General features: G+C 42.6%; 1 protein-coding gene across 2 annotated transcripts in view; it reads right to left on the bottom strand.

Annotated features, from left to right (window-relative positions):
• The window catches only part of PLCE1 (phospholipase C epsilon 1), a 110,458-nt gene that overhangs the window by 29,776 nt on the left and 57,372 nt on the right, over positions 1 to 23,310 (bottom strand). For both annotated transcript variants that reach the window (XM_014965839.1, XM_014965836.1), the window contains exons 3-10: positions 20,944 to 21,260; positions 10,424 to 10,569; positions 8,334 to 8,592; positions 7,441 to 7,649; positions 3,231 to 3,897; positions 2,520 to 2,702; positions 1,309 to 1,426; positions 761 to 920 (exon numbers count right to left, since the gene is read on the bottom strand). In XM_014965839.1, coding sequence (XP_014821325.1) covers positions 761 to 920; positions 1,309 to 1,426; positions 2,520 to 2,702; positions 3,231 to 3,897; positions 7,441 to 7,649; positions 8,334 to 8,592; positions 10,424 to 10,569; positions 20,944 to 21,260 — 2,059 coding nt within the window. The remainder of the gene's footprint in view (positions 1 to 760; positions 921 to 1,308; positions 1,427 to 2,519; positions 2,703 to 3,230; positions 3,898 to 7,440; positions 7,650 to 8,333; positions 8,593 to 10,423; positions 10,570 to 20,943; positions 21,261 to 23,310) is intronic.

The following is a 23,310-nucleotide window of genomic DNA, read 5'->3' on the forward strand; positions in this document are numbered from 1 at the left end:
AAACCATTACACAAGACGTATCTCGTCAAAAAAACATTCTACCAGCAGCAGTAACCTCTGCTGCCCTTGAAAGCCTACGGTTCATACCCATACCCACACCTCAGCATCCACTCCTTCTCTTACAAGGCACTGGAAGGGCTCTGTTGAGACCATCTTCTTGTATGTCATAAAGTACCACATCCTTGACATGTTATTGCCATTACATTATTGTTACTACAACTACTACCATCGCCCCTATTACTGTTTACAGAATTGATGCATGTCACTGCACAGCCGCAGCGACACAGAAAGGATGAATCTCAAAGAGCAGAGACCTGGAAGGAAAGTACCCAGGTGGGTACTGCAACCAGGTAGAAATGACTTGTCTGAGAACCCTCAGAACTTCACACATCTGTAACATTTCTGTTGATTTTCATTATACAGAAGACGCCTGTAACTATGTGCTGGAGAAGATCTGGAAAAAGAGTTAAACTCGGTATCTGTGTGGTTGTGGAACAGCATTCCAATCCGCTGCTGTCACAGCCACAGAGTGAAGCTGCTCCAGCACGTGCTACAGAGCCATCCTCAGGCTCCTGGCGTTTCAGCTCACACATCCCATGTAGTTCTACAGTGAGTTCTAAATGTTTATCAAAAGACAAATGGCATTTCTGGCATTGGATTTGTCAGGGTTCATCAGTTTGACATAAAACCCACATTTGATGATAATAAAGTAACAGTAACTTTGTTTCTTTTTAAAGCAAAGCATTGATTTTGTCCTTACCTAGAGGGACTCTTGCTGGAAGACATTACTGGAGAGGAGACTGGTCGTGCTGGCGAAGGTGTTGTAGCTCCTAGATTAGGGGATCCAGATGCTGTCAGAGAGTGAGCTCTTCTGGATGGCAGGTTGTTAGATGGAGAAGTATTAATAATAATATTTGGATCTGCGGAGAAAACAAAATTTGTAGCACAATTACAACATCTGGCCCAATAAAAATGCTTTTGTCCAAAAGTCCTGTATCACAATTCATTAACAAGCAGTAAGGCACTAAAGGGATTCTACATTTGTCCCAAGACAGTCAAAAAGATACATCCTGAGCAACATTTATATACCCATTTCATCTGAATGGAAAGGAAGTTTTACTGAAACTAAAATAAAGAGAAATCATGAACAACTACAGAAATTAATTGAAAAGTTTACAGCATTTGAAGTTTCAATGCAAAAGTAGTTTTATATCATAAATGCATTTTTAACACCACTAAAAATGTCTGTATAAAAAGACTTTGAGCAAAACCCTGAGGGACTTTTAAGTGCTGAAGGCATATATCTACCTGATTCTTCTTGTTCATCAATATCCTGAGGATCAGAACCACTCCTATTACGATATTCCTTACAGCTTTTTGCCTTCCGAGTTGCCATTTCGTCATCAGTGGCCTCTCCACTTTCACCCTAGAAATAATAAGCACCACAATAAACATCCCCAAAACACTACTATTCCCATTCTTCATCAGTGCAATCTGTAACAAACCCACAAGAACAACCAGCTATTCCTTATGAAAAAGAGTCCTGCAAGGCCAATACCTGTACAACAGACATAGGGAGGTGTGGGACTGTTGGGTGTTACCTCAGTAGATGACAACGTTCATGCCCCTCTGAATTGGGCAGCTATTCCTTATGAAACAGAGTCCTGCAAGGCCAATAGCTGTACAAGAGACATAGGGAGGTGTGGGACCGTTGGGTGTTACCTCAGTAGGAGATGACAACGTTCATGCCCCTCTGAATTGGTGCAGCTGGTTTTACACCATTCAAAGGGGATAGGGGCCTAAAGAGGATGGATCTTCTCATCTGAGGATCTACCCCCCACCTGCCCACTAGGACACATGGACAGCGTAGAGCTGCCAGTCCCTCGCATGTTCCTCTCCCTTGGCTGTCGCTAACAGTGGTTGAGCTCAGGACAAGACAGGAGACCATCAGACAAGGCTCAGTGTTCCTCTCACCCACCTAAGATAACACTGTGTGCTAAATGAGGCAGAGTAACTGTGGTGATGGTTTTGGGAACATACAAGCGAAAAGGAGCACACAGACTGGCACCAGTCTTCAAACATCACTTCACACTTTAATATTTTTATTATGGACCAATATTTTAGCTTTATACTGAGGAAGCATCTAAAGGTCTCAACAAGATTCCATCCCCTTGGCAAGCGAAAAGGAACAAACAGACTGGCACCAGTCTTCAAACACTTCACACTTTAATATTTTTACTATGGACCAAGATTTTAGCTTTATACCGAGGAAGCACCTAAAGGTCTCAACAAGATTCCATCCCCTTGTGCCTAGCCCCAGCACCCATGTGTCCCGAGAATGCTTCAAGCATGAGACAAGAGATGCAAACCATTGGAAAACAGTAAGCCCAAAACCTGAAACTGCCACAAACAGCTCTAAAATGCGCATGGAACTCCTTTTCTCTGGTTGAGAACGCAGCCAACCGCACCGTAACTGTAGGACAGAAACACAACAGCTGGTAAGGAACAGAATATTCTACCCTCATGAGCACTTTCTTCTTTTTCTTCGCTGTGCTTATTCCCAGAGTGTTGTTCCTCTGCACGGCGGGTTTCTCGGTGCTCTTGGTGAGCGTCCCTGTGCTTGTGCTCCTCGCGCTCCACCGTCTGCCTCCAAACAGCTCAACGGCCTGTGCCAGCGTCGGGCCCTCAAACCTTCCATCCTCCTGCAGAAATACAGCGTTAACAAAGCAAGGGGAGCAGCAACAGACACATTTTCTGAAGCAATAATATAGACATCTCTAAGGAACCAATAATATAGACATCTCTAAGGAACCGATAAAAGACAAAACATCAAGAGGAGGCAATTTTTAACTACTGCATGAATACCAAAGGGCTATTTTGTTTGCCATTTTGGGGGTTTTTTGGCCCTAAGTCTCATCACGCAGTATTCCAGTCAGCACCCTTTTCAAGTACAGTCATTGCTTTTTCTTTAATAAAATACTTATTCTAAAACTCAAACACATGAAGAGCTTCATAATAGAAGAAGATTTAACTTCAGCATACTGAAAACACGTAAGGTTTGACAGAACATCATGCAGGAAATCAGGTCTGACTGACTTAAGCCACGTTCCAGAGTTGGAGACCTGCTGCTCATCTTTAACCTCAGCTTACATAGAATAGAAACTAATTGCATTACATTAAGTTGTTGACATCTTTCAACTTTTCTTACCCAAAATCACAGGTTCTTTTACCTGGTAAAGGCTGACATACTGTTTCCGTAGCCACTGTAGTCTTTGGTCAGGGAATCTCCTCATTTTTCTTACAGCTTTAGTCAGTTCCAGCAAGCCATCGTACAGCATCCTGGCAGTGTACTTCGGAGCAACAAAGTGCAGCAACTTATTATCAGTAGTCTGAAGTCCATAGAGTAGTGTTATACCATTTTCTTCCAGGGACATATTACAGAGTTTATTTTGAACACACACAGTGTGCATATCAATGCCAGAGTGTCCCATGTACACAGCCTTGGCTGAAAACAAGTCCAAAAACCCTTCCACCAGCCCAGTGTTCCCCAGAAACTGGTATTTACCCAGCTCAGCAGTATTACCCTGCACGCCCAGCTTTGCCTTGGCGTTGGCAGGGCAAACCGTGGTGGGCTTTGTCCAAGTCAAAGTGCTGTTGTCGGGCTGCAGCTGGAGGAAGCAGCGCGCGGAGAGATGGGTCTCCTGGTCGTAGCGGATGACGGTGGCCCCTTGCTGCATGAACTGGTGGACATCAGCCCGGACAGACAGCACGTACCAGGGAATGAGCTCTATCCCGTGGCAGAAAGCCTTCTGCTGCTCTTCTGCTGCGTTCGTGTCCCACTCCTTCAGCTGCTCAAATATATCGTTTTCAGAGTCTGAAAGGTCTCCGATTATAAACCTGTGCAGGAACAAAGGTGAGAGACGTACATTCAGTGATACATGTGCTGGTTTATGCTATGATTGACAAATATTTTTTCTGCTGCAGTTTAAATAAAACGAATCCTATCATCACTACGTAATTTGGACTTAGAGGAACATCTGTAGTTTTTACAGTATTACAGTTTACGTTATTGCAATTTTGAATTCATTAATAGATGCTGCTACAATTAATTAAAACTCTTGTAACAATATAATTATATTTGCTTAGAACTTTCCAAACATTCCTTTTGGGAAAGGTCTGTTGGGATCTTAAAGCCAAGTGACTCCAGTTTCTAAATCCACAGCACAAGATTGCCTCAGCTGAGACAGCAAGTGCCATATGTGGAAACTGTCAGCAGGATCTTGTGGATTGAAGAGAGGCTTCAAATGTCTCTTCTATTATTAATTTCATGTGCGGACCGTTCACGTTCTATAATTCTCTGATTAACACTCGTAAGACAGTGGCTAAAACACATACCTTCCTTATAAGAATGCAGCAAGAGTTTTATCACTTTCCATTAGAAAATTTAATTCTATCAATCAAATTATTAACATGACACTTGTATGTAGCGACCAAAATTTTTGAAACATTTTACCATCATTAGAAAGAGTAGATAAAGAGCAACATTACTGAATTAATAAATGAGGCGGTTTAAATATAATTTCTTCCCTGCAGAAGCTTCTAACACATATGAATGCACAACTGTTCAGTATTTTGGTAGTGCTTTAATGAAGATAAAGAGAGCAAACTGTTCCATGTACACCACAACTAATGAAGCACATTTTCCTAAGGATAACTGGCCAATAAAATCCAGACCAGCTTGTGATTTCTCCTCAGTCATGTGTGTCCCTGAGCTAAACACCACAAACAGCCATTAGCTCTTTCTGGGACACTGATTCATTTCAATTTTCCCCTTATTCTGGACATCAATTCCAATGATTCCTCTACCAATTTATTAATCAGTAAGATCTCTACCCCTCCATCAAATTTAGCAAAACCTGGCCAACAGGCTGAGGATTTACTGTGTGGTGAGGGGACTGACAAAGGCAGAATAACTCCGTCAGCCTCCACTGGAGCTCTATTTCCTTAAGGAATCTTCCTCACAATAAAGGTCATGCACTAGAACTGAGCTGCTATAAACTTACCAGACTCTTATTCAGACACTTGTATATTAAAATATTTACCTGTATTATACAAGATTAAGATTTTAAAATTTAGCAAACAACTAAAAACTAAAGCAGCTCTTTCTTCCCCATAACCTCAAAACAACCAAGTTGAGTCTCTGCAAAGCCACTACAAAATGTAGTGTGGGAGTCGCTGTGCCCGGCTGGAGGGAGCCAGGAAGGGCAGAGCTTTGTGAGTGCCCTGTTCCCCACGGAGAGCAGCGGGACGCAGGGGATGGGATGCCCAGGCAGCAGGAAGGTGAGCACACAGGGAACCACGCACACAACCAGGCTCCCGGGGAGGGTGGCCCAGGGACAGGGACGGGAACACACTTACAGGACTCGTCGGGGGTCGGGAGCTCTGGTGCCATGTGCTGCACTGAGGGGCAAGGACGGGAAGAGAGAGAACAGAGGAAAGGTTAAAACAGGTTGCAGTCTGAGAGGGGAAAATTGCACAGGACAGGGAAAGAAAAAATCTTGAGGTTTTCTCCTGTTTTTTTAAAAGGTATTTACTGTAATTAGGAAAGCTGAAATGTGAAGATGAGCCCAGGCTAATCAACCGATGCACGGAAGTTTAAAGTATCCTCATAGGTCACCTATTAGCACTTCTATAAAAACTGTATTTCAAACTTGATTTTTTTTATCTTTTCCTACCTACTTCTATTTCTTTGTGAACCGTCAATATGAAGTTCTAATAATGATTGAAGTTTGTTATTTATCTGGCATGTGCAGAAATTCAGGGTGACTAGACAGGTCACTGATTAGAGAGTGACAGAGTTTATTCATACACTAATTATACCCACTACCCACTGATTTAAGAGATACCTTTGATTTTCTTCTAATCAAACTAACCCACCAGCTTTGGTAGGTCCATGCTCCACAATACTGACCCACATCAATCAGCAAAAGGCAAAGTGACTGAAAACCTTCCTTGTAATTTTAAAGTAATGAGAAACATGTTACACAGTGTCTTTTCCTGCCTTTATAATCACAATATTACCGTTATCGGGTAGTACATAATTATTACATATTTGGGTTTTGTAATACCGTATACAAAGATGACCTCACAAGAAGAGAGACCCAAGTTTCTTCCTCGGCCCTCTCTGGCTGTCTCCTTGCTCCTCCAAGCGATGCACTGATTTCCCTAGTTTATTCTCCATCTCAACTGGGGGCTGCAAGCTGGTTCTAGAGCACATTAATTAACAAAAATAATTCCTGGAAGCCGGTATTTGAACTGAAGTCAAGAGACAAATAAATGGGCAGAGAAGGGGTCTGTCTGTCTCGGCTCAATCTGCTGCTCCGCTTCCCAGAAGCAGCTACAGCCAGATGTGAATAATTCCATTAGAAACCATTCTTTCAGGAAATAATGATTATTTATTTGAAATGAAATTTGGAATTGCATGTTAATGAAATAAATGCATTTAAAACAGGAAGATGGTAGTTCCTTCTCAGGCAGTCACTTATTAGATTTTATGTGTAAGTAGCTGAAATAGGTTGGATCCTTCCGAGCGTATGGATATTTCTGATACACATTATCAATAAAATAACTCCAGCAGTGGCCGAAGCAGGCTCTTTTATGCAAGCCCTCCTGTAACGTTACAGAGCTTCCCCTCCGAAGGGCACAGTCCTGTGACTCAGACCCTCCTATGTCTGCACGGGCTGCAGCTTCCCTGCAAAGCAAGGTTCTAGAAGAACAAGCCACGTCTTAAACGTTGTGTTTACCCTATTTCTTGGTGAATGGTACAGGATACACCAGGTCTTCAAAGTGAGAGTCCGAGATTACTGACCACGGGGCTTTTTCACATGGGGCACAATTAAGTAAACTTCTGTGTAAAATAGCAGGACTACAGCAGCCTGAAAATACAAAATGTGCACTGACTCACGAATGTTTACTGGACATAATTTAAAACCTTCAAACGAACATGTCCTTAAAAGAAGAGGTCTTTTGAAGGCCAATAAATAACCTTTGTTTTCGGTGGGGGCAGAATGCTACTCGAGCACGCAGAATGTAATGTTCTGAGCTCTGATAACAGCTATGTCCTGGTGCTATTCCTGTCACCACAGATCAAAATTGCAATCATAACTGTGGATTTTTAAAGCCCCATGTGTAAGACGAAAAGGATTTACCCGTATCGTGAGAGGAAGTAATTGCATCATGAGGGAAAATAGAACTATACAGAGAGTTTTCAAGCATTTGAGTACCAGATACTTAGCATAACTGCAGGGAGGAAAGTTCTAAATAGGAAGAGGATACAAGGGAAGACAAGTCTTATTTCTACAAGCAAGCCTTGGTAAAAGGAAATTAAAAATTAAAAACATGAAATATACAGGTGAAGACAGAAAATAAAACGAGACCTACTGGTACCGGTTTTTGTCCTTCAGAGAGTTTTTTCTTGAATCACTCCCTTCACTAAAATTATCTTCACCCTCTTCAGATTCCAAACTGCGATTGCAGCTCCGAATAGTTTGAAAAATATTGTTTGCTGTTGATTCTTTTTCTGGATTATTCAAACCATCTTGGCCTACTCGTTGCAAGAAATTATCTTGTCCACTGTAATCTGAAACAAACTAGAGATATCTAAAAGATTAGTACAGTAATAAATAGAATATTGTGTCATCTGCTTCTCACTGGAGACATTTTTACGTGAATTAAGAATATTTAGCATATATTTCTTATTAGCTTCTAATGGGATTTTGTACCTACTTCCAACCCTTAACAGACCAAATCACTGCATAAATCAAGTAACAGAAGCTACAATCGCTCCTGAAAACTTTTAAAAGCCTCAGTATTAACCTTTTCATGTAACAGGGGCATTTTTCTTTTAAAACCACAACAATAAAACTCAAGGGAATTGCTTCTTTTCACAGAGGAGAAGCTCGATCCACTGAGCATCTGAATTCTGTTTTCAAGAAACTGAAAACCTTCCAATTCCCAGTGAGTTAAGTAAAAGGTCAGAGCTTTTAACAGAAAGCAGTTACATCTCTCAGGATTTACGTACGTACTTCCCCCCAAGTATAAACACGAGCCTTTGGTCCTGCCCTGACGTTCTCCGTGCTCTGACACCGAACTCGGCACAAACCACCAAGCCTAAAGCCCCACAGTAACGATGGGAATTCAACCGAGCTCCATGTAACCGAATGGGTTTGGAAAACTTCTACTGGATGATGCCTTCGTATAAAATAACTAATCATATTAAATAAAGTAATATAAGATAGAGCACTGGATGGCTACGAACGACCAGCCTCATTTACCTCTAGCGCTTCCTCCTGGGAGTTGTATCGTGGACAGAGCCTGATGAGGCTCGATGCTCCATCCAAAACCTCACACAGCTCCTTGAGGAACACCCCGCAGAAAGGCACGACTCTGCAGCCGGGGATATTGAGAGCCCTGTTGACCACCTTCCTGTACTCGGATGATGACTCGTGTTGTGCCATCGCATCTTTCAGACTGCGCATGGTTTCAATATCAGACTGGTCCATAAATTGCCACATTTTTAAGACTTTTCTTGACCTATTGCAAAAAGAGATCACAACATGTACTAAAAAGAATTTGAAACCATTTGCATTCAAGTTCAGCACTTGCAGCATACATGTAATAGAGGAAATTATCATCATTAGTCAGAAAAGAATGAATGACATCAGAGTCATTATTTTTATGTAAATTCTGGTTGGTGGATCATCTTCCCCCCTTTGAATTATTAAAGAACAAAACTAAAAAGGAGAAACAAACAGTCTGATCTACTGGAGTGAAATGGAACACTTTAATGAAAGCCAAGCTGCATAAGACACACAAGCAGGCTTTATGGCATTGTCATCGCGTCAGTGCCTTACATTTATAAGGGCCTGGGAAAAAATAAGAAAAGATTAAGGAAATGGCACAAAGATAAACCAGATGGTTTATTACAAATTCCTTTAGTTGTATTATGAACAATCCATAAATTTAGCTAAGGTATTTTTTTTTAAATTAAATGTATTTAAAATAATTTACACTGGGTTTTTTTTCCCATTTCACCCACAAAATAAATTATTCCTTTTCAGAGAAATAAATAGAACGGGACCATGTTCCAGCTTTCAGCCCCCAGTGCAGTGCTGCAGATAAAAAGAATCTTTGATTTTGAGCAGAAATAGCTGCTGATGCTCCCCGGGGACTGCAAGTCCTGCGGAGCTGTGTGTCTCTGCGGTGTCACAGCCCTTCTGCCCCGGCCCCAACACACCTACGGCTCTGTAGAAATGCTGACAGCAGGACAGCCTTAGCCCTGTCCCAGAAACACTGCTGGTCAGCACTACCCTTCCTCTCCTTCCCCTCTGCTGTGCAGATGCTTTAGAGATAAAATTAAGCCCTAAATTTGCTTTGCATTTCCCCTCATGACTTACACGGCCGGGGACTGCGGCTGCGTTCTGCCCAGAAAGGCTCCCTGTGCCTGTGAGTGTTTCAAATGTGTTTTATATACCAAAAATGTAAACAAATAGCTCAATGAGAATCCTTACTAAACCACAAAGAGCAACAATACAGACACTTTTAAAGCTTTGTTACACAAACACCATATACAAGGAGGGGCAGTGCCCAGAGATGGGAAATCTGATCTTAACTCTTCCCTGTTCCGCCCAATTTGCTGCCGCTGAACTGCCCGTGGAGGCACCACTCTCCTGCTCCCCTGGCCCTGCACCAACCTGCCCTTCTGTGGGACAGCCACAAACTGTCCCCAACCCTAAACCCCATCCTTAACCCCAAACTCTGTCCCTGACCCCATCCCTAACCCCAAACCCTGTCCTGCTCCTGGAGACACCACAGGTCTGACCATGTAAGACCACGACAGCAGGAGATACCAACGTCAGTCAGTATAAGGAAATTGGAGGGGTTAAAAAAAGAGGTTTAGCTGTGTGTTTGGATTTGTTGGGGGTTTGTGCTGGTCTGGGTTGTTTAGGTTCTTTTACAGTTTAAGACTGACCCTTCTAGAATGCTACCAGGTCTATGTTCCACTTGCACTCTGGAAACTCCGACCCCACATTCCATCAGTTTTAATTGATTAGATAAACCACAACTGTCTTCCCATTTTCTTTTCACATTTTAATTTTTTCTCTTTTAAAAAAAGGTATGTTTTCTAATGTAACATATGTAGCATGCACCAGGAAAACGGATGGTGTCTCCAGAGCATGTTGAAGAAAAAGGCTTTTAGCACCCTTCGTTTGTCCAAAGGCATTACTAGAAAGTCCCAGGGTGAGACGATGTGATTTAGTCACGGATTTCCGTTCAGGCCCCTGTTCTCCAGAGACATCTGCTCAACAGAAGCCCCAGTGTAAGTCATCACTGAAAAGCCATTGAAAAAAAGAGTTGCCAGTACCTTAGCCCTGCCAGAAACTCCATCACAGCATTGTAGTTGCCCATATTCCAGCAGCATTTTGCCACATGTACTAAGTATGAGAAGACTTCCCGTTTCTCCTCCATGGAACCCGCCGTCAGGATCAGCCAGGTAACCCAGGAGCTCACCTTGGAAACAGAAGGGACAGTGCAGTCAGCCGAAGCCGTGTAACTGGGAGCACTCACACATTCTTGGTGGATAACGCAGGGTTTTTCGGTCTCCCTCCATCAGGAGGGCACCAGTCAAAATTCTCCTCTCCCACTCACAGCCCAGTCACAAGTGCACTGCAAACACGCCTTACACAGCCACTCTCACAACAGGCAAATCACTAACTACTCTAGAAATACTTGATATTAAACAAAAAACTTCTGCATCTTAATAGAAGAGATTCTGAATATACCGTCAGGCCACGGAAGCAAATGAACAGCTTAAGCTGGCACTGATTTCTAATGCTGCCAGAGATCCAAAGGGTAAATTCTCATTGATACAGCTTCCAAATCTCAGCCTCACACTGAACAACCCTTGTTCATGCAACAGGGACAGTCACAGCTCATAAACTGGAGTTTTCATTTTTGCTTAATTTCACAAAACTGGTAGTTGTATTTAATGTACAAATTTGCTAATTCCTATATGCACTGAGCATTTAAAATAATTCACATTATCTATTGGCAAATGAAGTGAAAAAAACCCCACCACTTCCTAAGTGTGACCATACTACAGCTTCTGATTGGTGATTAACTAACACCAGAACCAGAAATTAACTCAGTACATCATTATGTTTGTATTTAAACAAATAAAAAAAAAAATCAAACTTGCATTCTATCAGTGCGCAGATTTTCTTTCCAGTTTATGTTCCCACAACATCCATAAAAAGTAGTTATATTTCACATGGAAACCTAATTTAAACCAACTGTTCTTTTTTACAATATCATTCCCCGGGGGCTTGGTTTTTGTCATTGTGTAAACACTTAGGAAGCAATAAATGTGATTTGTTTACTGACACAAGGTCCATGTTTTGGTCCTGAAGGATTCAAGCCTTTACAGGCAACACCCGTGTGAGGAGAGGCTACTAAGGATTAGAAAATGTTACTTCACCCCCGGGGGGCATAGACTTTTACTTAAAAAACCAAGCATGAGAAATGTATGCATTGTATGGAAATGTAAATGCATTTGTACTGACAGGGAAAAAAATCCACTAAAACACATAGCTGAAAAGCACGAATGTACAGAGAAACACCAGAACACTGCATGACAGAAAACCAGAATAAAAGGTGATAAATTAAATGCATTAAAATATCAGAAATTGTGAAACAAAACAGTTAAATCCGTAATTCAAGGTTGGCATAGACTTGTTTGTGTATACTGGAATAAAACTACATATTGGTTTTGGATATTATTCCCATTTTCCAGAAGTGGCTCCGTCAGGGAATGCAAATGCTAAACATGCAATCTCACAAAAAAAAAATAAATCAGCATTTATTTGGTATGAAATACCAAGCATGGTAATGACAGTTTGATTAATACATGTCTAAACATTTTGAAGAATAATACCATTTTAAATAGATGTGTTTTTATCTAAGGTAGTAAAGATGTAATGGTCAGGAGAAATCAGGACCAAAATCGCTACAGGATGTCTGAGAAGGCAATCGAATTGGGACTCGCCGCTGAGGAGCAGCCTTCAAACCAGGACAGTCACTTGCTGAAGCTGTATTTCACAGAGAGTTCAGGACGGCTATCATCAGTTCTGGTGAACTCTTACAAAAACCCATAGAGCTTGGGATGAAGGAGCCCTTGCAGCCCTGAGAAGGCACATGTCCCTGGCAGAGCAGCACAGGGGGCAGAGGGCAGCGACAGCCTCCCAGGCAGTTTACTCTCGCTCCTCTCACAGGGCAAAAACAGACTTACGGGAAGAGTGGAAAGCATTCAAAAAATCTTTCACTAAACAAGAAGGAAAAACAAATTGTCTGACTCTCTAAATTTTAAAACAGAATGGGCAAAGGGAGATACAACAGATGGGGCAGAAACGGGGGCAGAACCCAGCATCTAATGATACAACCCACTCCTGAAAACAAGGAACACGCCAGAGTTACAAACTCCAGGATTCTGCCATTTCCTGGGGATGCCTCGGAGCGATGAGGAAGGTGGGAAATGTGGTGGGAGAAGCAGAGACCGGGAGCTGAGGGAGGGCACTTCCCAGCCCCGAGCCCCCGGGAAATTCAGTTCTCCCCAGGCACATGGAGCTGAGGGAGCCACTCTTCTTCATCACAAAGAACAATGTCCTAAATCAATGCATACTGAAATAGCTTGGGTATGGCATTAATTTGAGATGGTTATTCATAAAGGACAGAGCTAAAATGAACAACATACAAACAACTCTGAAATGCAGGTAAGTGGAAAGGACTGATTTTCAGGAAACATGTTTGACAACTTAGAGAAACTTAAGTATATTAATTAAATAATACAAACATTAAACATAAACTCAGTGAACGCACCTATGAATTCTGTGATTTATTGACAGACCTATGAACAGTCCAAAGCACATTCTCCAAGGAAAGCCTCCATAGGAACCACCCACATTCTCAAACGACTGTACAGCTGCTACTGGATCCCCAAAATTCCTGATAACCCATACACTACATTTTGGCTGCCTGGGATGCATAAAGCTTCCTCAGCACAGATGCTGTTCAAGAAATAACAAACTTTTCAAGATCTCCACTCAAGTGAAAGCTGAGAACTGGGGTTCCTCAGGTGCTGCGTGCGTCCCTCTGCGCCAGACGCAGCTCACAGCAGAGCAGGGACCAGCTCTGAGCACACCCGTGTTTCTGGGTGACACACAGTACCGACACAATCATCATTATTTCCTTGGTTTCCTTTTTGTCACACTGGGCTTACAGACCTCTGTTTATGTAACTCATTTTAAACTCCCTCCAGAACAGAAATCATCACAGCAAAGCTATAATTAGATTTCCGCTGCGCTGCTGATGAGTCTGAGAAGTATGAGAAAGTGCATCCTGGCTCCACCAGCACCATCCACTGCCTGCGAGACACAAAGAGCCACCAACTGAAACACAACCCACGCCAGCCCATAATAACATCCCTCTTTCCATTCAGACGGAGGAAAACGAGCGGCCTTCAGGATTACTGCCTACTAATATTAAGTAGTAAACAAACAAAATCAAATCAAATAGATACTTAATTAAGATTTAAATGTTTTCTGGTGACCTACTAAGAGAGCAGCACCAACAGCACTGTGCCAAACTCACACCGACAATGTTGTGAAGTGGCCTCGGGTGGGAATTTCCAGAGGTTCAGGAGCCTCCTCCAAACCTCAGTCGGAGCACACGGGATCTGCATCCCTGTCTGGGAAACAGTTTGTGGCTCAGGACAAACTCAGTACTTAAAGATACTTGAGATTACCTATATATCCCTTCTGAGCATTTTAACTTATTAGTTTAACTATTTAAATTATTTCTTACTTATTGAAATCTATTCTTTTCAAAAAAAATTTTTTTAAGGTTTTTTGTCTTACTTTAAGCAAAGTTTTCAAAGAAATGCAACTTAAATATTGCTAATGCTTTTGGGAATGGCATGTTATACTCCATGTTAATCTTCAAACAGACAGTGAATATTTTTAAGCCAGTGACTAAGTCTCATTCAATGTTCCAGCTTACTTAACTGGGAATTTTTCACACCTGTAGCAATGACAGACCTTTATTTAGGACAGACAAACCCCCCTTGTTCATTCAGGACATCACATTCCCAGAAAGCTCCAGAGATTTCTGTTCTGATTTTCAGAATTTCCTTTTAATCTGTCTTTTTTTAAATGGCAATTGAATAGACAGAAGGTTGATTTTTCAGGTATCCAAAGGATAAGCGTGACAATCTGTAACCCATTTAACCAAGACATTATGGTTTTAATGATTCTGTTTGATAAAATCAAGAAATTCAAGTAAAATCCAAAGAACATGAATAATCCATGTAAAACAATTACCCTTATCAGTATTTCAAACAGCATTACCTTCACTTCACGTGCCTGAATGAAAGTATATAACCTTACAGGGAACAGTTACCCTTTTAAATCTGATTAAACACTATTCCAAACAAGGACTGGAAACAGTTTGATATTTGTACAAACACACTTTTTTTTAAAGTATTATGCAAACCCTTTTAGGCACTGCAAAAAATGCTGAAGTAAGAGACAGAGCACAATATTAATTTACATTCCATTATTTCTGTAAAATGATATGTCTCTGTTTTGCTAGTGAGGGTCTTAATTTGTGTTTTGAATGAACAATGAAGAAATCAATGAATTTAAACCATTAAAGATAAAACTATCATTACCATTTAGTGTCCTAAACTGCCATATTTTGACTGAACTTTACTGAACATAAGGATGAATGACGATGGCACCCCAGCAGCAGTGTCACCCTGCAGCAGATCAGGCACATTTATCTTCTTCACTTATCTTTTAGCAATTCAGTCTTACCAAAAAATCCCCTCACATATTGAAGTCCTTATTTTGCATTTCCAGTCCCAGGGGGGGAGTGCCCTCGGACTGCTTCTGGAATGACCTTTCAGAGACATCACCACTGCTTTGTACCCAGACCTCAGGGTGGGAAATTAAAGGCTTCATTTTGTTGTGAATTCGTATTGCTTTTCTTTTACTTGAAGCTGTGGCCAGAAAGATTAAGTTGCAAGAGACTCTTCATGTTTATATTGAGCAACGCTTGAAATTATTTAAAGTGTTCACATAAAAATAACTGTTTAGAGCAGGTGCATGGAGCTGAGGTTTCTGAGGTGGCTTTGCTGGCGAAAGGCAGGAGAGGCCTGGGGGTGAAACCACGGACACACAGGACTGGGGTAAAGGCACAGGAAAAGGAAGAGATGCCCCGGAGACTGTGGTGCAGCATGAAGGTATGAGACCCAGTACTCATAACACATACAAGAACCAGGGAAAGATCTCAATGGAGAAGAGAAAGGCCAGAGAGATGGAAGGAAGTCCGTTGTTACTGCCCTCGGGGCCCTGGCACACACGGAGGGGCCGTGTCCTGATCCCTCCAGCCCCAGGGCCCTGCCAGCTCCAATCTCCTGAGCACTCTCCTCCCACAGGTCTTGTCCCTCCATAAAAACTAAGTTTCTGGCAGTCAGTGCTCCATCAGAGCAGGAAAATACATCACTACTGTCATTTTTGTTAGAGGATCCAAAAGCCAACAGTTTTGCAAAGGCAGATGTCACTGTACCTCACCCTCCTCCTCCCACAGAGGCCACCAATTCACAATCAGCTTTTAATTACATTCAGTAACAGGAAAGAATACCCGTCTGTAGCTTGATCCACTGCCTTGCTCTGACAAGACTCCACAATCAATGGATATTATTAGAAGCAAATGAAATCCCAGCTGCGTCTCGCTGACGAGTACATGTCGTGCCCAAGTCTCCACTATCATCTAACTCCAGTTTTATTTCAACTTCTAAAGACTATGGGCCTTATTTACAGCTGCTGATACCAAACGCGTGTAGCCCAAAATCTTCACCGTAAATAAAAACCGAATCCATCCAATTTTGTGGGATTCAAGCAGGTCATTCATGACTGACCTTTCTCAAAAGATATTTTTGAAACAAGCCGCTGGGTGCGGAAGCTCTTGTCGTGGCAGCCACCTTGGAGGGAATAAACGGATTCTTGGAAACCCATGACAAGGAAAGACAGCTGTGTGAATTGTCTCCTAGTACCAATTTTACCTACCAATTAGCCCTAATCAGAGGGCAACTGGTTTCTGATGGAGCTCTGCAAATCTCCACAGTCCATTCCCATGCCCTCACCCCGGGCTGACCCCCCATCAGCACCATCTCTCCCGTACCCCTTGCACCCCTCGACGTGCCGTCCCTCACAGCCAGCACCCCCAGCCAGCAGGAACCAGCACGGCTGACACAAACCATCACAGATATTCATACTCTGTGCACGTCACCAGTAACGGCATTTAAACCATCCACACCCAGGAAACACCAGGATTGTAACAGCAAACCTGTCCAAGGGACAAGGGAACCACAGGACGTCCCCCCCCGGCTCCCTGCAGTCCTGGGGAGTCCCACCTTCAGCCAACAACGGGGGGTTCTGGGAGTTACTGCAATTTAAACAGTAAATAATACTACTGAAATTTACCTCAATACGACTATTCTTTCCCCTCTATTTTTCACTTAAAATCACTCTTTAAAAGAAACTTGAATAATTTGAAAATATTTTAATCTTCGTTATTTTCAATTTTTAATTTATTTTCTAATACTCCTGCAGCTGTCACTCAATCTAAGCTTCCACGAAAATGTCAGTATTTTTTCTATGAAATAAGTTCCCTTGTGTAAGAAAACAGCAAATATTGACTATCATTTTAGAGAAGTTTTATAAAGCATTCCTTATGAACAACGTAGTGCGTGTCAGAAAAATTACTAAAAAGCATCTTGCTTTATGAAAAATCCTCTATCTACTGTAATTGCTCATTTAACAGAACAATGGCATGAAATGATTTTTTTCCCATTATGTATCAGGAGCTTGTTATCCCAAAAGTCATTCTGGCTCCCACATTATAAATACACTTCAGTATTTCTATAGGCAATGCCAAAAACAATCAGCAAGTGCTCACTGACTTTTGCCAAGAAAAGCATGACTCTTCGTGCAAGAATTTTCTTGCCATTTATAAACAAAGCCATTTTGAAAGCTCACGCTTGTGGTTGGCCGTGGCAACTCAGACTGCTCCGTAAGAGAGAGCAAACAGTGATTTATTACAAGCGGGAAATATTGTACAATAACTCCATTTAAACATATAACATCTATGTTTAAAAAAAGTTATTCCAAATTATACTTAAAATAATCCACTGCACTAAGTGTTATGTAATCTATGCACCAGATAGCCAGGAACTAATTCAAACTATATGAAAAGTTGTCCTGCAGTGCTACCAAACAAGCAATGTAGGCTACAAAACCTGCAGACACAAACCTCTAATACTGAAAGATGACGTTGACTATTTTACCAAAAGGCAACTCTAATGGTAAAATTCTCATTGACGTGGAACAGTCTCAGCCATTTCTGACAAGTCCCGTGGCCGTTCAGTGGCAGGACACGTGATGGGCAATCCAGCTCGCCCAGGTGACTGCAGAAGGTCCCACCAAAGCACCCCGTGCCCCAGCAGGTCCCACTGGAGCTTGGCCACCGCAGCCTCTCCCCACTGCCCTCGCCGTGGGGGTATTATTCCTCTTCTATGACTCTAGAAACTGCTAACATTGCATATGGTGCACACAAGAAAGGAAGAAAGCAATTGCTCCATTCTTCTGTAGCAATGACCTGAGCCTTTATTTAGGGTTTGGGTTTTTTTTTTGGTTGGTTTGTTTTGGGTTGGGTTTTTAGGGTGGAATTTGGAAATTTTTTTTACACTTTTCTCATCCTTGCTCAGTTTTCTATTAAACTCATCAGAAGATCACTGTACTAAAAATAGAGAAAAACCTTAGTGAAGACCTCACGATTATGGAAGTGTGTCCTGCCAAATGATGCTTCTTTGTATAACAACATTCAAAACACACAGAGTGATTAAATACATAAATAAATAGTGCAGATTAGTGTAGTTACATTATGCAGAATACAGGAACTTCTAGTTTATAATACTTCTGTGCTGACTCCTAAGATCATGCTTAGTCTACAAAAACCCAAAACAAATAAATAAAACTCCAGCTCCTGAACAAAATAATAAACTGACTGAAAGTATACCCCATACTGTCAGTATAAATACAAAGAAATACAAGTCTGTGATTTTTTTCTTCCTGTTTACTTTACAATGTGCAGGAAAAGATGAGGCTGCAGTTCTCCAAACTGACTGGGCAAATCGGTCACATAACTGCTGTCAAACTCGGTGGAAGTTACTGAGCTGAATCCCCTGGCCACCTGAACTTGGGTTTCAAAAATTTGTCATTCCAGCCAAATCCAGGTCTGAGAGATAAAGACACAGCTGACCCACAAATCAGGTAATAACCCTCATTAAAAATGATTTAGAAGTTTTCTCTTACCTCATTAAACCTCGTCACGAGATCTTCCACAGCATTATGCTCCCCGTTGGGGGAGGACAGAACAGTAGCAGAGATGGAGGCTCTGATGGAGGACAGCTTGCTCTGGCACTCGGCGCTGCCCAGGTCCCTGGTGAGGAAGCAGAGGTAGTCGATGGGCAGCACTTTGCGGTAGAGGTCCTGCTCCTGCTCCGTCAGGATGCTGGCCACCTCCTCGGGGAACTGGATGAGGTGCTGCAGCTCCATCAGCTCCTTGCTGATGCCGGCCACGCTGGAGGGAAGGGCGCTGGGGCTGGCCATAGATGTACACGCTTGGCGTTCTAAAACAAAACAAACACAACATTTATTAGGTTTTGCCTTTAACTCTTGGGCTGGGCTGTGCGAAAGCCAGACAACTCGTTATTTTTGTGCTGTTAAGCCCTTGAGTCGTTTATCGGGCAGTGTGTATGAACTACTTGGTACTTAAACAACCCCATGCACTCCTTCAGTTGGGGTGTCCCTGCACGTGTCAGTAAGGCACACGTGGTAGGAGCTAACCTGCTGGTGACGAGGGTCTGAGATTGCTCAGGGACCGGCCAAAAGTGCTTGTTTCCCGAGTTACACAAACACTGCTCCAGCCCCTGCCCTCAGCAGGACTCGGGACGCCAGGCTCCCCGGGGCAGAGGGCTCTGCTCTGCCTCCTCCCGAGCCCCCAGGCTGGGGCACCGGGACTCTGCTGCCACAAGAAATGATGGAGAATGACCAGGGAGAACCCGTGAGGTCAGCACTGTCCTTCATATTCCTCTTGCTGGAAGACACAGTTCATCTCTCTGCACAGTGGAACTAGATGTCCCAAGTTTCAAAACATTTTTCATTCCTCTGGGAAAATACATATATTTGGGAGAATGCATGTTTTATCTGTTATTACAAAAGATTCATGGTAGTTTTATAAGATCCTAGCAGTGATGTCCCTTGAAAAATAAAACTTCTCCTAAGAAGGAAGAAGCCAAGCTTTCTACGATGGTGTGGGAAGCCTGAAACATCAACACAGCGATTCCAAAACAGTGAGCGTGAGCCTTGCGACCAGATAAGTTTAGAATGGGTTCTCTGAACAATAATTATTCAAGAATTAATTAAGTATATAAACAGTCATAGTAGTATATTGGGTACTCTTCTCCCTTCCCAGAAAAAGGAGCCTATTTTTTTTGCATTGCTTCACAAAATATCTCTAGAGATTTTTTGCACACATAATGCAGGTACACTCCAGATCTGTCTTCTACTTCATTGCTTTTTGTATCAATAAACTCTCATTTAATAGAAGGGACAAATATCCTTTCTGTTCTCTAAAAAAAAACCAACACCACAGGTTCATAAAGACTGATTACAATTCATCCTCTTGTAACAAATATCAGATATGCTACATGAGGTTTCCCTTGTTACATTCATTTTATGCAAACTCTATGATCAATCAGTGGAAAGGTAAAAAGAGAGAAAATTGCCTTTTCTTAATATATTCTACTTTAAGTCAAAAGATAAATTATAGCAGCTCTAAAAAAAGCCTTTGGGCTAACAGAGCCTGCTGAGAAATACATAAAAGGCTTCTGAAAGAGCCAAAGAGTAATTGTTTCTGTATCCAGACTGGCGAGGAAAAAACAGAACATAAACTTCTGCCAAAATACAAACAACGCAAAAGGTAATGTTCATTTTATGTAACAGGGATTGTGTGTTTGCACGGTGCTTTGCACAGGTGACCCATCACTGCCACAACCAGCGCTGTCTCAGACAGAGGAGGACATGGAAAGCGTGGTCCCCAGACGTCCCTGGGACACAGGAGGTGCCCACCAGCCAGAAGGCACAGCCTGTGCCAGCCTCTGCTGGGTCCCACTCATCAGAAGATCACTGTACTAAAAATAGAGAAAAACCTTAGTGAAGACCTCACGATTATGGAAGTGTGTCCTGCCAAATGATGCTTCTTTGTATAACAACATTCAAAACACACAGAGTGATTAAATACATAAATAAATAGTGCAGATTAGTGTAGTTACATTATGCAGAATACAGGAACTTCTAGTTTATAATACTTCTGTGCTGACTCCTAAGATCATGCTTAGTCTACAAAAACCCAAAACAAATAAATAAAACTCCAGCTCCTGAACAAAATAATAAACTGACTGAAAGTATACCCCATACTGTCAGTATAAATACAAAGAAATACAAGTCTGTGATTTTTTTCTTCCTGTTTACTTTACAATGTGCAGGAAAAGATGAGGCTGCAGTTCTCCAAACTGACTGGGCAAATCGGTCACATAACTGCTGTCAAACTCGGTGGAAGTTACTGAGCTGAATCCCCTGGCCACCTGAACTTGGGTTTCAAAAATTTGTCATTCCAGCCAAATCCAGGTCTGAGAGATAAAGACACAGCTGACCCACAAATCAGGTAATAACCCTCATTAAAAATTATTTAGAAGTTTTCTCTTACCTCATTAAACCTCGTCACGAGATCTTCCACAGCATTATGCTCCCCGTTGGGGGAGGACAGAACAGTAGCAGAGATGGAGGCTCTGATGGAGGACAGCTTGCTCTGGCACTCGGCGCTGCCCAGGTCCCTGGTGAGGAAGCAGAGGTAGTCGATGGGCAGCACTTTGCGGTAGAGGTCCTGCTCCTGCTCCGTCAGGATGCTGGCCACCTCCTCGGGGAACTGGATGAGGTGCTGCAGCTCCATCAGCTCCTTGCTGATGCCGGCCACGCTGGAGGGAAGGGCGCTGGGGCTGGCCATAGATGTACACGCTTGGCGTTCTAAAACAAAACAAACACAACATTTATTAGGTTTTGCCTTTAACTCTTGGGCTGGGCTGTGCGAGAGCGAGACAACTCGTTATTTTTGTGCTGTTAAGCCCTTGAGTCGTTTATCGGGCAGTGTGTATGAACTACTTGGTACTTAAACAACCCCATGCACTCCTTCAGTTGGGGTGTCCCTGCACGTGTCAGTAAGGCACACGTGGTAGGAGCTAACCTGCTGGTGACGAGGGTCTGAGATTGCTCAGGGACCGGCCAAAAGTGCTTGTTTCCCGAGTTACACAGACGCTGCTCCAGCCCCTGCCCTCAGCAGGACTCGGGACGCCAGGCTCCCCGGGGCAGAGGGCTCTGCTCTGCCTCCTCCCGAGCCCCCAGGCTGGGGCACCGGGACTCTGCTGCCACAAGAAATGATGGAGAATGACCAGGGAGAACCCGTGAGGTCAGCACTGTCCTTCATATTCCTCTTGCTGGAAGACACAGTTCATCTCTCTGCACAGTGGAACTAGATGTCCCAAGTTTCAAAACATTTTTCATTCCTCTGGGAAAATACATATATTTGGGAGAATGCATGTTTTATCTGTTATTACAAAAGATTCATGGTAGTTTTATAAGATCCTAGCAGTGATGTCCCTTGAAAAATAAAACTTCTCCTAAGAAGGAAGAAGCCAAGCTTTCTACGATGGTGTGGGAAGCCTGAAACATCAACACAGCGATTCCAAAACAGTGAGCGTGAGCCTTGCGACCAGATAAGTTTAGAATGGGTTCTCTGAACAATAATTATTCAAGAATTAATTAAGTATATAAACAGTCATAGTAGTATATTGGGTACTCTTCTCCCTTCCCAGAAAAAGGAGCCTATTTTTTTTGCATTGCTTCACAAAATATCTCTAGAGATTTTTTGCACACATAATGCAGGTACACTCCAGATCTGTCTTCTACTTCATTGCTTTTTGTATCAATAAACTCTCATTTAATAGAAGGGACAAATATCCTTTCTGTTCTCTAAAAAAAAACCAACACCACAGGTTCATAAAGACTGATTACAATTCATCCTCTTGTAACAAATATCAGATATGCTACATGAGGTTTCCCTTGTTACATTCATTTTATGCAAACTCTATGATCAATCAGTGGAAAGGTAAAAAGAGAGAAAATTGCCTTTTCTTAATATATTCTACTTTAAGTCAAAAGATAAATTATAGCAGCTCTAAAAAAAGCCTTTGGGCTAACAGAGCCTGCTGAGAAATACATAAAAGGCTTCTGAAAGAGCCAAAGAGTAATTGTTTCTGTATCCAGACTGGCGAGGAAAAAACAGAACATAAACTTCTGCCAAAATACAAACAACGCAAAAGGTAATGTTCATTTTATGTAACAGGGATTGTGTGTTTGCACGGTGCTTTGCACAGGTGACCCATCACTGCCACAACCAGCGCTGTCTCAGACAGAGGAGGACATGGAAAGCGTGGTCCCCAGACATCCCTGGGACACACGAGGTGCCCACCAGCCAGAAGGCACAGCCTGTGCCAGCCTCTGCTGCGTCCCACCGCTCACACCCAGGCTGCGCCCACGGTGTTCATTTATTTTAGGTAAAAATGCACTTTTGCAGTGGCTCTCCCAAACCCCCTCACTTTCTGTGCTTTAGTTTAGCCTTGGAGCACACCAACTGGATCCCTTTCAGATGACACACTCCCAGGAGACAACTAACACATCCCAGTGACTGATGGAAGAGAGATAACATGAGTGAAGATGAGCTGTTCCCCAACGCGCTGCTTGCTGATGAGATTTAGGGGGGCACTCTCAAGAATTCCCCTTCTCCATTACAATATCAAGGACAAAACCCACCCACATTCACACTTTGAACAGATCTACATTCCACACTGAGCAAAGCTGAAGTTCTGAGACCACCCCTGCAGGCTGCCTCGTCTGAGCACCATCACCCCTCGGGTGCTCACACAGCCCTCGCGTCAAAAACAAAGCCCAACACACCAAAGTGACCAGAGCTGGTGGCTCCACTGTGTATCTCTGGGCTGCCAGAAAAGCTAATGCAGGG

Source organism: Calidris pugnax, unplaced genomic scaffold (assembly GCF_001431845.1).
Source record: "Calidris pugnax isolate Ruff unplaced genomic scaffold, ASM143184v1 scaffold64, whole genome shotgun sequence".
Taxonomy (NCBI): domain Eukaryota; kingdom Metazoa; phylum Chordata; class Aves; order Charadriiformes; family Scolopacidae; genus Calidris; species Calidris pugnax.